The 14830-nt window shown below is 40.8% G+C and overlaps 1 protein-coding gene across 1 annotated transcript in view; it reads right to left on the reverse strand.

Annotated features, from left to right (window-relative positions):
- Positions 1-444: 444 nt before the first annotated feature.
- LOC124223029 (uncharacterized) overlaps positions 445-14830 on the reverse strand; it is a 291603-nt gene continuing 277217 nt past the window's right edge. Inside the window, exons 11-13 of the mRNA XM_046634639.2 lie at positions 12402-12491; positions 6424-6643; positions 445-873 (exon numbers count right to left, since the gene is read on the reverse strand). Of these exons, the coding sequence (XP_046490595.1) occupies positions 745-873; positions 6424-6643; positions 12402-12491 (439 nt within the window). The 3' untranslated portion in view covers positions 445-744. The remainder of the gene's footprint in view (positions 874-6423; positions 6644-12401; positions 12492-14830) is intronic.

Genomic DNA, 14830 nt, shown 5'->3' on the forward strand with positions numbered 1-14830 from the left:
GCTCCTGTTACCAGGAGTCATTTTCGCTGAAATTTCTCCGATTTGCTTAGTTCTAATACGAAGTGGCGGGAAAATTACCGATCACATGCCCTCTTAAGCAAGCAGGCATGGCTTCAGTCATACAGCGTCGACATCACATGCAGTCAATTAATCAATCAACGTGTCCCTGTTTTTGGAAGAGCTCCTTGTACACGATAATAAACCCCCATCTAACAGTCCGGCATGATTTCATCCACACGCATCATATTTTGAAAGAATACTGAAATAGTGTCGAATACTGAAAGTCTTGCGCAAATTCTTAGCTGATGATCCCTGAAAGTGCCAGTCGTCGTTCCGAAGGGTTACTTATTTTGAAAATAGTAAATTCAAGGATAGCAATGGATCAGGTCCCATTAGGTAAAAAATATAAGATCTCTTCAAATATCATGAATCATACACACAAGCCTTTATTTAATTTTATAATTCACAATCATTTTGTACACGTGCAATAATGCATTAATTTTTTGTTATACAGAGTACTCAGACTTGTTCTATACTAACGTATCAAAAATGTAAAACAATATTGTGTTAGTCGTCGGGCAGCTACTCTAAATTACCATAGAAAACCGTTGTTACTCTGCTTAAAACACTTCGAAAAACTAAGTCAGTATCGTTATTTCACCTCTAAATGCATATCCGTATTCTCAGATATCACCTAAAATTCCTATAACACATACACTTAATTCAACACGTTTCACAATGAGGTCACCATATTGTCCATTCCTGCTGCTTCAGCACTGCTGCAAGCTGTTGTAGATATCGAGGTTCGCCAAAGGAGTGAATTGAACTATCCCTTAATCGAGTGTCCGAGATTCCTATGCAGTCACATGTGGTCTGAAAACAGATGCGAAAGATCATTAATACATTTGAAGTTTCGCTAAGCAGCAAAATTCATTCAGGGAATGAAAAAAACTTCAGCTTTAATATATTCTTAGAAATAATCTGAAGAATGGAAAAATTCTAGTTTCGTTGATTACAGATCAAAATTACCAACGCGAATAAGACCCGATGTGTAATTTAGTTAGTAACTTGATCAATTATGGTGTAAATGACTTGAAAAAATGATCAGATGTCGTTAAAACTACAAATAAAACATCTTTCGATTTTCGAAAATATCCATTCAGTTCCTCCCTCTTCAAAAAATGTACGAAAAACATTTACTCTTCAACCTTGTGGGGTAAGTTCCACCCTTAATTTTTTTTTCAGAGTGCATAGCTCCCGAATTTTTGCGCCGTTAAAACCTGCCAACCTTCGATCCGATATCACGACATTATACAAGCTCCGCATCTTAAAGAATTTTGATCCACACCCAATGAAATCGTATTAAAAATTGCAAAAGAAATAACGTAATCATGTCGAACAACACTAAAATTCATAGAACGATAATAAATTTGCGACTGGTTGTTTAACTGAGGTATGCGTGTTTTTTTTTCTCTCTCTCTTTCCCGCGCTTAAATTCAACGCAGGCGAGTGATATTTCCGCGGGTGCGGAGGTCTGGCATGCAAGTTCCTTTATCCTTACTCCCATTTTCATCCCTTTAGCTTTCGCTCGATCTCGCAGCGCGGCTATTCCCTATTCCCAGGGAGGCGGGCAGGGGGCGGCGGGGGTGGCGCGGGGTTGCTAGCGTGCGTGCGCAAAGGTTGGCGGGCGAACCGCGGCCCTCGTTCCCTCCGCTTTTCTCCTCTCTCCTCTCTCCTCTCACCGCTCGCCGTTTACGCCGGCTGCTCTGCGTGCTCTCGCGAAAATCCTCGCGATAAATTATGCCGCGCGGAGAAATAAATGACCGCCCTCCTCCCCCTGCCCTCTCCTCTCCTCTTCTCTACTCTACTCTACTCTCCTCTCCTCACCTCACCTCACCGCCTCTCCCTCTTCAGCGCCGCCGAGACCGGGATACGTTCGCGAACCACCCCTGGTAACAACCCTCTCAGCCGTCGACCACCCCCGGAGAAGCTGCACCGAGCGAGGAAAGCTGGCTTTACAATTATAATGGCAACGCGCAATTTTCATAACAGCCCCGCATCCCCCTTTCATACCTTTCCTCAAAACTAACCCCTGCAGATGCACCCGCCTAGCCGGCTAGCTCTGCTTTTATACTTTACTTTGCCTCCCCGGCTTCCTCTGTATCTGGATTTTCCTCCTTCTTATGCGGTCGGTGTTGTTTCTGTGCCCGAAGACTCAAATGGCAGTTCAACGATTTTCCGCATATCGAACTTTGTCCCAACGCAACGCGGCGAACGCAATCCCGGAAAATTATGCTTGTTTGATATATATGATGATAAATTGCTGTTTTCACTTCCATGGAAATGACCGGTTCGTTTCGCTCGAGATAGCAACAAATTAGCGCACTTTGTGTTTTTTCAAACTTGAACTCTGGATTGATACGTCGTTTTTCGCAATCGTTCAACAGCATCGTCAAAGTGCACCGTGACTTTAGATGCGTTCAAAATACGTCACCCTCTTTCTTTTATCGATTTCTTGTTGCTTGTTTTTTTTTCTTTCTCACACCTTCGAATTTCAACGATAAATGAACTCCATTATTATTACAGAAGAAGATTAAGCATACGAATTTTTGGTTATCCGCAATTGGTCGAAATTGACTCGAGGACAGTTTTGAAAATTCAGACAAAGAACGTTGGCTCCATTTTCCTAACACTAAGATTCATTGATCTAACCGGAATCATATTACACATATGTCAGCGGTGGGATTCTGGGAGTTTTGAAAATACAAAATCGAATTGAACCAAATGACGGAATAACGAAACTCATAGTACGAATAAATTGGTTAATTTGTTAATTTTACGCGATAGCAGGCGATTCGCATGTATTTACGTTCCTGCCTCTCACACGTTTTGAGTAATTTGGTTTTGGCGAACAAGGATGTAGACGAGCGGACAGTGTAACATATGTGTTTGTCGAAAATTGGGTGGATTTAGAAGCCGCAAAATAACGCAAAGTGGCAAAAGTGGAGGGGCGGGGGGATGAAGCGAATTTAAACTCAGGTTGAAAATCGGGCGAGGCCAAAACTCGATCCTCTCTCGTATAGTGTAGTTGGTTAAACACACGCATGTACTCGGCTCTCGTTGTTGCACAAACTCCTTCAACAAAGCATCGCGGCACACGGTAGCAAAGTTACACACACACACACACACACAGGCAAATTAATATACGTATGTCTACACAGGTATTTTACTACGAAACTGAATTCGCGCGGAATTGTTCGAGGTTCAAGTATATAATACATATGCGTGAATTTACGTACAGACAGTGTGTATATAGGTTCTCACATGGCTATGATGCATGTATCTTATGTACAACCCATCTGTGTACATAGGATACCTCTGAAGTCACGGTGTGTTGATATAACAATGCCTACCCTCTACCTTCCTGAACCACGACGGACGACATTTATTCGCATTTAAATCGTGTCTTACACGTACAACATTATGCGTATGATGAAAGATTGAATGTATTTGCGCATTTCATCATCTAACATTCGCGAATCTTGCGAATATTCGGTGAGAAATTTACACGCTGTGTATAATTGTCCTGCGACACGCTGCGAAAGTAAAAAAATTAAAAAATCGAATTTTCGAGACCATTTTACGTGTCATAATTATCATTAGATTTGAATAATAATAAAACCGCGTCCGATCCGATGTTTCAGTAATTGGATAATTTTCAAAGAGCACAGAGTGAAGAATCGCGAAGAAGATGAAATAAAAAAAAAAAACCGCAAAGTAAAATCAATCGCTATTGTACGAAAGGTGTGCGACAGAATATTAAAAAAAAGAATCAAAAAAAAAAATCTTTTAATCGCATAACGAAGAATATGGGAAAGCAAGGAAAGTGAATATAAAAATCGAGAAGCGAAAGAATTGAAATTGAAAAAAAATTTATCAAGGTTCGGTTCAAGGTCGCGTTATTACGTGTAACGCACACGCGGCTTATATCGGCGTATTAATGCAGTACGGAGCGATTCGCAACACTAACGAACCGCCAACCATCCGTATATCTACACGGAGAAACGTGTGTGCAGCGATATAGGCGAATAAGTGAAAGGGAAAAAGATTCGAGGGTATCGTTCGGTCGGTGCAGGATGCGCGCGGAATCGGAGTCGGGGGTTGGGGTTTTGGGGGTGGGGGTGGAGGTGGGGCTCGTTTGGTTTACCTATAACTCATAAATCGACCCTACTTTTCTATTAAGAGCCAACAGACGATTGACTCGCGTCGCTTCGGTTTCCTTCTTTCCCCTCTCGCAATTTTTTTTACTTCCCTACCTCCATTTCACCCGGGCTTGTGCGTGTGTGTGTGTGTGTTTTATTTTCTTCTTTTGTCGATTTTCCTCCTTTTATTTCTGGTGGGGTTTCTTTTTTCCCAACATTTTTCCCCGCCTTCATCCCTCCACGCGCAACTACCGTTTTCAACCTCTCCTCTCCCCTTCTGCTCTTTTCAACCCCCCCACCCCACCCAAGTATTTTCTTCTTGGTACTGCTTACGATAGTAGATAACGCCGGCGTATTGTGTACGAATTTTATTTTATTTTTTGTTTCGTTTCGTGATATTCTCTCATACTTATTTTGAGACGCGATGGATAAGATCGTTGTACGTTTGACCCCCCAAGAAAATGAAATGATAGTTATAGAAATAGAGATGGAATTCTGGAGAAGGTTAAGAGAAAACAAGTAGCCTCACTTAACAAGCCTTCATTATACGTTTACAAATTGAAGGAATTTTGAAACCACGAATTCAAGGGTAAAGAACTGTGAATAGAAAAAAACGTGAAAGAAAACACACCATGTTCACTGTAAAGTAGAATTTTTGTTTCTTAGATAGTGGATAATTTTTTCCGGGTCTTTTATATTTATCTGTAAAGATGAAACAAAGCTTGAAGAAATTAAAGGACTTGCTAGTGATAGAGACGATAAAGGTATCTGACAAAAATTTCACTCGATGTACTATTTTCTTTCTCGATGATTAGTTTACGTTTCCGGTTATCCATTAACGGTTTGAGCGCGAAGGATCACCGAAATACGATAAGAATACGCACTTCTGTTAATCTTCCAAGATTGTTTTTCATCACAGTTTTGGAAAACTGTCAAGACATAAGCGAGTAAAACTGATTGTAAGTGAAGAATAAGAGGAAACAAGGCTTCCGATATTAAACAGGAGAAAACAAACATCACAAGGAGAACGAAAAAATGAGAGAACATCAAAGAAGTTGATTTGAACGACATTATCATACCCGTTTATAATTTCCAGCATTTCTGCCCTCTGATATCTCCACCCTTACACCGTGGATTAGCAGGGGCTTGTAATCGTACAAAGGAAAATTTGCGAGAAGGGTGAAAAAAAGAAACGAATTGACGGTATAAGAAAAATTCTTTCTCTGTGAATAGGGGAAGTAAAAGAGATGAGATCGTCCCTCCGCTCTCCTCGTTCGAAAAATTAAGGGAGATGTAGAGAGTGAGTGGAAGAGGATAAAAAGTCACCCCCCCCCCCATCCCCCACTCGATGGAAAAAAAAAAGAAAAATGACAGGGGAAAGAAACCAACAAAAATTGATACTGAAATGAAATAAAAAAAAAAAAAAGGCGACGTTACAGGGGAGGAAAAAAATTTTCGCAACGACCGGTGGAACCGCCCCCCCCTCCCGCATGCTGCGCCGGTTCTCGGAGGATGATAATAATTTTCCCGTTGCGTTGAGAATCGAGGACGCCATCGCTGGTAAGGGCGTGGCCGCGCAGACGCCGGTGAAGAAAAATCCCAGGTTTGCCTGGAAAACCACCCCCTCTCTCGCGAAAAAGAATAAAAGAGAGGTTGAAAAAAAGTGGTGGGGGAGGGAAAGAACCAAAAAGGGGTAAAAAGGTGAAAATACCCCACCGGCAAAATTTCTCTCCACCCAGCTGGAGGGAGAGAATGATAGAATGGGATAACGAGAAAGAGAGAGAAGGAGAGAAGGAGAGAGATTCCGCCACGTTTCGCGAATGTTCGTACAGCCGCGTCTGTGTAAACCGGTGAATATATATATATATATATATATATTTATACGGGGTTTTCGCTCTCGCCAACCGGGAACGGGCGAATTCTCCTCATTTTCTCTCTTCTCTTCTCTTCTCTTCTCTTCTCTCCTCTACTTTTCGGCCTCCATCGCTCGCACCAATGGCCCCTTCCTATTTTCCCCCGAAAATTTGAGGCTGCGGGAAACGCGAAGCTACCCGAAATTATTTTCCATTCCCTCTTCCTCGCCGCCCCCCCCCCCCCCCCCCACCTTTACCGCCGCCCTCAACGCCCGAAATTTCGGTCCTTTAATTTCAGATTGTGTATGATAATTCGCACGGCGATATTTCAGCTCGAATTAGTATGCGTGTATCTGCGTGTGGCTTACCTTTACACGTGTATTCATGGTTTCGATGGTTTGTTGCGCCATGCGAGAGTTTTCCAAACCCTTTTCAGCCCAGCTCTCTTGCAAGGTGGAAAACTGCGGAACCATCGTCGCGTAGTTGGATGCTGCGAATTCACCCGGCAAAGGTTTTACCAACGAAGCTGTTCGACGCTTGTTTCTTGTTCCAACGATGAACGATACATACGAAAAAAAAAAAAAGAACCTGTAACAGAAAAGCAAAAGTGGAATAGAAAAATGCGAAAGGATCAGTAGCAAAAATAGAAGCCAATGGCTCGGAAAATTGTGACTAATAAATTAAGCTGTGAAATTTATTTACGTTATTTTCTAGCGTCTTTGTTCAAAACGCTTTTCCAGTATATTTATTTATATTCATCGAAATAACCGATCCACGGGTTAAATTGAAATTGACGAGTAAAATTTGTAGAAATCTTACAGTTAAGGGCAGAGGAATTTGCGAACGAATAGAGAGAGAGAGAGAGAGAGAGAGAGAGAGAGAGAGAGAGAGAGAGAGAGAGAGAGAGAGAGAGAGAGAGAGAAAAGTACAGAATGCACAAAATGAACAAAATCTCACTTTCACTGGCAGAGGACAGGCAAAAAACGTGTGTACGATATAATTAGACCCACACAAGCCCTCCGCCTCGTGTATATTTATATATACAGGTGTGTATAATACATGCAATAGTACTTGCGTATATAATCCAGGCCGGACAGATATTAAGAACATTTCGTAGGGCGATTTAACCTGCTCTGGCTGCTAGCTGGGGGGGGCGAGCGAACGAACGCCACATTTTTATACCCCGAAACCCCGCGCGCCTCTTTTCCCTGCTGGAGATTAGGTTTAACAGCCTTAATTTTAAAACATTGCTTCAATGAAAAAGCAAAACGAAATGTAAAAGGCAATGGAAAAAAACGAGACCCACGATGGCGTTTGTAAAATAAAATTGCACAATTTCAACCCCTTCCCTCCGGCTCCTTTCATCCTCCTTTCACCCTTAGAGCTGCACAAAGTTTCCCTCGTACCAGCCTAAGTTGCAGGGGATGCTGCAGCATCTATTCCGCGCACACTTGGTTTCGCCTCATGTTGATTATATACATATATATATATATATGTATATATGTGCGCAGGTTACATGAGCAGGAGACGCAAAGGAGAAAATTGCCTCGCGTATGAATAGCCGTATAGAACCACCCCCGACTCGGGGGCGGCGCCACGGTGTCGTTTAAATCGGGTTCATCCTCCTCTTTCTCGAAATGCTCGCAGCAGCAATCCTCCCCCTCCCTCCTCCCCACCCTCCCCCCAACGATATTATACCCTCTGCAGAGTTTATTTTATTTTACTTCACTGCGTTTTTTAATATTTTTTTTTTTTCTGTTTCCCCCTTCATTTCTATTTTCTTCATTCATTTTATTACAGAAAATTCGGGAAATGAAATTGTCGTTCGAAAGTTTTTTGTCTTGTTGTTTTCTTTGTTGTTTTTGTATAATTATATCGTTACGAGTTGAATCGCACAATAATACTTACTAATTAAGAGAGGAAAAATCGTATTCGTATTATTCTTGACATAGAACGAAAGATACGAGAACTAAAAAGTATATCTCATCTTATGTTTCAGGTCACGGATGCAATGCTCGCGATTAGAAAATGGTCCTGCATCATGCGGTTGTACTGCATAATAAGGAAAATTTTCCGAAGGCTTTTTTGATACGGAAAAAGGAAGTTGAATGGGGGATGAAATTTATTACGTTATTATATTTACAAGAATTTATATCGGTTGTAGTTTTCGATCTCTACAAATTTATACGTTATATATATTATATATGTATGTATATATACTTATGTTTATATTACATACAATTTGTCCGTCTACTTGGCAATAATTTTTGTTATCAAACCTCTTCGCTTTTCATTCCTGTTCGCTAACAGAAATTTCATATCAGTTCTATCAACGTTAAATACGTCTGCTTTTAGAAGTTTACTTAAATTTTTTCTTCTTTCATATCATTTGATTTGCTCGAGTTTATTTTTCACCGATCATTTTTAAGCAAGTTCAAGCAGCGCCTTGTTGGGAAAAAAATAATTAACACAAGGTGTTGCTTTTTTTAATTTAATCAAGATCGAATCTAAAGCAAAAGAATTTAAAATGATATGATTTTTGTTGAAGTCGATAGAGATTTTTGACAGTTTTCCAATGATCGTCGATCGGATAAAAAAAAAGAAAAAAACGTTCATCGTGATAAATTTTAGATCTTGTGTAATTTCATAAATTCAAAATTGAGCTCAGTATAAATTTCACGAATGGAAAAGAAAAAAGCATAAAATAGGGGAGCCGCGAGAAGACAGAGCAACGGTAAAGCAGCGCCAAAAGACTTGCGTGGCAGGGGTAGAAGCGTCGAGTCCTGAAGATGGCGGGGCAGTCGACTCGACGGCGGCTCGGTAAGTTTTCCCTCCCCCAAGGGGTTAAAATTCTGAGAGTACGGGGTGGTCCTCGGGACGGCGCAGACTCGGCTGGTAAGGGAGGGCGCGCGACCGAAGCGGTGCGACGTTACCGACATGGGAGACTAGGCTCAGAGACAGCGGCCATGTTGGAAAAAGGAAAACGCGCCGGTGGAAAAACAAAATGAAGGCGCTTGCGCCGCTCCCGATTCCCGGTATTGAACCAGGCCGACGTCTTTTTCGGGTTCGTCCACCCCCGCCGCCCCCGATCCAGGCCTCCGCCGCTTTGCCGTTTTAACACTCTTCGCGCCGCGCTGATGCCCGCCCGCCCGCCCGCCTGCCTGCGCACGCGGTGATTAAACCCGAATAAATAGCGCCCTCAACCCCCCGAATTCGGTTTTTATACAAGATTATCATCGGCGCGGCGCGGGCCGTCCCATCAACCCCCTGAACCCACCCCTTCCAGATTATTCAACATTTATTTATCCGGAGGTGCGAATCTCGACCCCTTTCATCCCCACCATCCCCCCCTTTTGGTTCTTCTTTTCACGCTTATAGGTCCGCGATTTTTCACAGTTTGAAAATATTTTTACAGTTCTCGGTTTTACCGTTGTACTGTTGGTAATCTTTGAATTTGCAATTGCAAGGCTGAAAGATTCTGTTTTTTATTTTCACTTCAACCATGCAAGTTGAAATGGCACAATTTTTTTATAACTAAATTCTGAAAATATTCAGGGCTTTAGTCTCGATCAGGATTTTTCACGTAATGAATGGTTTCATTGAATTACAACACTAATTGAAATTGTATGAATAATAAAATTTCGGTTATAGAACAAGATACGAAGGTGGTTGAAAGATTTGAAATTTTATGCGAATGGTGGAACGATGACTCGACGACGGAATTTTTATACAAAGCAGTTAAAATGTAAATTAAGTCGTCGTGCTTAAGAATGTGAGTTTATTATGGGGGGGGGGTGGAGGGTGCGAATAGAGGGAGAAGAGCATCCCGTGAGGGGGTGGTAAAAAGGTTTCCAGTTCTCTACACTGTGCCTTTCAAAGTCATTAGTACGTTAGTTTTGAATTACTTTCACGTTCTGATTCAGTCTTTTTTTTCTAACCAAGATCTTCAAACTCGAGTCAGAATCAGTTGCCGACTTTATTCAACGCCGTATGAAGCGATGTATGAATAAGCACTTGAATAGAATAATATAAAATGATATTAGGAATGTTTTGAAGGATAACTCGTCGCTAACGTCACACCGAGCAAATTCCGTACCTAACCATGAAAGAGTAAGAATCGTCAATGAATTTTAATTGGGCAAATAAACAATATGTTATCGAACAATTTCGCAAGCATGTAAAAAAATTGCAACATTTTTAACCACATTGCCACCGTCATTCCCATCATCTCGAGCATTCTCAATTTCGTCCCCCGCTTTTTTTCTCAGATAATCGCTTTTCGAAATCAAAGTTATAAATCGCTAAAATATCGAAGAACTTTGATTTTCGTCTAGCGCAGAGAAAGGGTTGTAAATCCATGGAAATCCTTACCGCCTAGGCGAGTTGCACTTGTGTGTGACGTAGACGAACCGCAGCTTTCATTCCCCTTCCCCCTCCCCCACCTTTGGTTTCACCCCCGTGCTTAGCTCCACCCCGTAGACACACGCACGCATTCACGCAAACACGTACGCGATCTCCTTTCTAACCCTTCCTCACTCGGGGATAGAAAATAGGGGAGGAAGGTTGAAAGGAAGGTGGTGGGGGGGGATGGAGGCATTAGATGAAAACCGGCCGGGTTAGATGAAAGTTTAGATAATGCCGTACACGGTGACTCTACGCTTTCTGTAAAATGTCATTGATTTAATGTACTTTGATTTTGAATCACCCGAACCGCATTTTACATGAATTTGAGAGAGTTGAAGTTTTTGAAACACTTGTTTTCTTTTATCCTTGGACGATGGTCGTTTTACAGTTCTTTCAAAGACTCTGCATAGAGTCGAATTTATTTTTATTGGGAAGAAAAAAAAAAAAAAAAGTACCAGCCCGCGTAACAACCACGTATTCAAATTCATTCGTCAATCAGATTTACAATCATTTTCCAAGTGTATGATTTTTTTTTTTTTTTCTAAATCGCGCCTTGTTTTCATTAATACATTTTATTTTATTTCACTAACCTCAGACTGTCCTTCTTTATGTTCAAAATCGCTTTTAACAATCTGGTGAATTTGTTTCTTTTATCAGACAAGAGACGAAGAGAGATTAATTGAACGGCTGACGGTAGTGATTTTTTATTTCTTCGGGCAATTGAAATTGCCTCCGTTTACGTTGTCATTTATAATCGCTTGTTCCATATCGCGTATGAAGTGCACTGCGCCTTATTATGTTACATTAACCTGTGCGACTGCTGCTGCTGTCGCCGTGCGCATGGTGAACTTTAATTGCAGAATTAATAACCTGCGATTATTAATACACACACAGACATTCGTACATAAACGCATGCACGCGTATTCACATCGCAGCCCTGAATTTCCAAGCTTCTGCGTTACAGAAGAACTGCATCGTTCCCGTTTAATGCAGAACTGTTATACGCGTCAAATAAATTATAATTACTGCACTGTTACAGATTTCAGGCTCGTACGTTGAAATTACAGGAAAAAAAAGAAAGCAGCATTCTTGACAAATTTCATTGATTAATTGTCAAAGGTTTCTAATTTTTTAGCTTGCCGTTATTGCTATAAAATTTTATCCACATCGTTGCTTTTGATACAAACTTCTCTTCTGACAATATTATTTTTTTTTTTCTTTCGTCCAGTTAACTTGGCACATGACAGGTATGTCACGAAATAAAAATAAATAATAAAATAATAAAATAAAATTTACTGCAGACTTAGGTTTGATTTCACATTTCAGTTGAATCATGGACAACATTTTTCACGTAAGAGGTAAAGAAGAAATTTTACGAACTTTGCACAGTGTATTGTAATATTCAAATCTCAGAATCCCAAAGTCACAGTGACATTTCTTTTTCTAAATTCATGTTTAAGCTGCAGCTTTTCGCAAATATTCTCGTAGAGAGAAGAAGACGAGCTATCGAAATACTGCCGAAGAAAGGAATAAAACGGCGTGTAAGAAAGAGAGGAAATTTGTTCAATTCCGATTTCTTTTTCTCGACTTTTATATGCGTATATATATATACGTATATATTAAGCACACCTGTTGCACTTCCCTAACGGCAGACCTGACCGTATATATTCCTGTTAAACGCTTGCGTCTCTCTCTCTCTCTCTCTCCCTCTCGCTCTTTCTCTCTGTCTCTCTGTACATAATGTACACAATTTCGGGTGGGTGGATCGAACGGGAAAAAAGGATTTTCTGCGATCGCATACCCATGCATTTATGTGTAGGCGTATTTAAAAGAACACGCGATGCATCAATAGACGCGAATAATTGAATCCCGGGAGGCTTATCGTTATCTTTATCGATGTATCGAGAAAAATAAATAAATGATAAGGTGTACAAAGACTCACATTTTTGTTTTCCCCAAGTCTGCGAAGTGCGTTGTGGTAACGTGTCGATGTTTCAATCTTGACTCGTAAAAATCATCGAGCCAACGAACGCTGTAAAAACAGAAAAAATAAATACAGTTGGTTTTTTTTTTCATTTATTTACCGTATTTTACGCGTATCTAATACTTGTTCGATTAAAGAACGCAGAAGAGAAGATAAAGAGAGTAAATGAATTTATATGAAGAAGATGAAGAAAATTGACAAGCAAGAATTACTTGTAAAAATTTATTCAAGTATTTAATTGATCCGTTAATTTCTTTTTCTTATTCTCGATATTTTCTGGTAATTGGTTTTTCATATTTATATTAACTATTATCAGATTGACCAATGGTGAATTTTTTCTTCTCTTCATTTTCGTTTTCTCCGTCTTGTTTTGTTTGACATTTCGACGAAATATGTCACCGCAGAGACAATTGCGTTGACATAATTGATAAAATGTGAAAATTGGACAAGTTTGATCACCTGTATCTTTGTATTTTCATAACGTCTATTATCTCCTCAAAAATTTTTGTCTTCTTCTTCTTTTATCGCAACGTTTCATTCGTCACAAATTTGCTCGACGCTTTTCCGTTTTTGGGTATAAAAAAAAATGTTACAGTTTACAACAAGAAGGCAAAGAAGATGTATAATTCCTCAACTCGTTTCTTTTAATTTTCTCCACCCCGTCAGACCCTCCCTCAATCCCTTCACGCCTCCATCCCTTTATCCGCCTTCTCTAATTATAAATATTCTCTTTCCCTCTTCCAAGGGAATATCCGAGAACACAAGAACTAAGGGCCGAACCATCCCCCGCTATTTTCCACGGGCAAACGAAGGCAGCGCCATAAGATAGAGGCTGCATGGGGTTGCAGGGGGATGCAGGGGGTGGTTAAGGCCGGCGTTAATGATGCCCGCATGGCGGTCCGCCGGGTCTAGGGGTGGTGTGGGTGGCGAGGCAGGGGTGGAAAATAAATGGTGGCCTCAACCCTTTCGCCCCTTCCGTGCCGCCAACCCTTCCGACCGTGCATCCCGCACAGCGTCGCGAGCTGATAAAGTTTCCTTCGACGTTCGCGTGTGAGCGAATTATGCACGTATGTGTGCGGAGCTTTTGCACACGACCGTATGTGAGTGCCTGTATATCGTACCTTTTTCCATCCTTTCTGAACTTACAGAAAACCGCGCGCGACGATTGACGAGAAATAAACGCGTCACGTATATAATATGCCGAGGAAAAATTTTACAAACTCCTTACTTGATCCGATCGGGGAGAAAATTTGCAAAAGAATTTCGAATATTATGGTGGAAAAGCTCGGTCGAAAGAATGAAAATAATCAGGCTTGATTTATGTCAAACAATGTGTCCATGGTAAGAAAAAAAAACAGGCAAACTTTGAACGCGCGGATTTGCAGAAAACAAAAGTTGGTGATTTGAGAATAGTGAAATTGATCGTCGTTATTATTTTTTCAAAAATTTGACGGTTACTTGTCTTTTTGTTATTCAATTATCTACGACTTATTTGCAGCTTTCCAGTTTGTTCGGAAAGACATTCAGCAATAAAAAAATCATTGCGAATTTATGCTTTGGTTGAAAATATATTCAACGTTATTAAAAACTTTCTTTGAGTGATTTATAGAAAATTTATAAACAAAGGGTGAATAAGAAATTTGAAAAAAAACGATCTTCAATTCTTTCAATTTGTCAGACACGTTTTTCCGGCCTATAGTATAAATATAAAAATTGAGGGAAAATCGATATTTCCGAAACATTTACGTAATTTTGACAATAACTGCAGATCTCTTTCTGCAATGCGTTGCACCAAGGTATAAAAGTATTTTTTCACAGGAATTAACGTTGCAGTATTTCCGACAATCCTTGTTTAATAATTCGTCATCATTATTTTTCGCAGCAATTAATCGAACCTCAACTCGGAGTCCCGATAAATACTCGAAAGAGGAAAAATTTTCTTTTCTGTCAAAAGGAATAATTTTCTACGATCAGGATTTACAAGTCCGGTAATTCACGGGGGGGTCCAGCGGCTTAGGGGAGCAACAGACTGGTTTTTTCGGTTTCGGTATCAGCTGGAGATGCAACGGATGCTGAGACGAGGATAGGAGAGCAGGACCAGATCAACCGGTGCGGACCCCACCTGGACCGGAAAATAAGAAGAGGAATCCTGGACCCCCAGCCGTTGCAACGGGTCTCATTGTGATCCACGAGTGCGGAGGAACGGGAAAATAATAAAAACGGACGCGAGAAGATGGGAGAAGACAAAAAGGAGAACAGGAATGAAACGTGAAAACGAAGCTAACCTTTGATATTCATATCGAATCCTGTCCTGCAACTTTTTCGGCTTCGCCGGGGGGCCGAATGCGTGTATGAAATTTACAGAAACATTTACAGCAGTTCCTTAC

The sequence above is a fragment of the Neodiprion pinetum genome, chromosome 7 (genome assembly GCF_021155775.2).
Source record: "Neodiprion pinetum isolate iyNeoPine1 chromosome 7, iyNeoPine1.2, whole genome shotgun sequence".
In the NCBI taxonomy this organism is placed as follows: domain Eukaryota; kingdom Metazoa; phylum Arthropoda; class Insecta; order Hymenoptera; family Diprionidae; genus Neodiprion; species Neodiprion pinetum.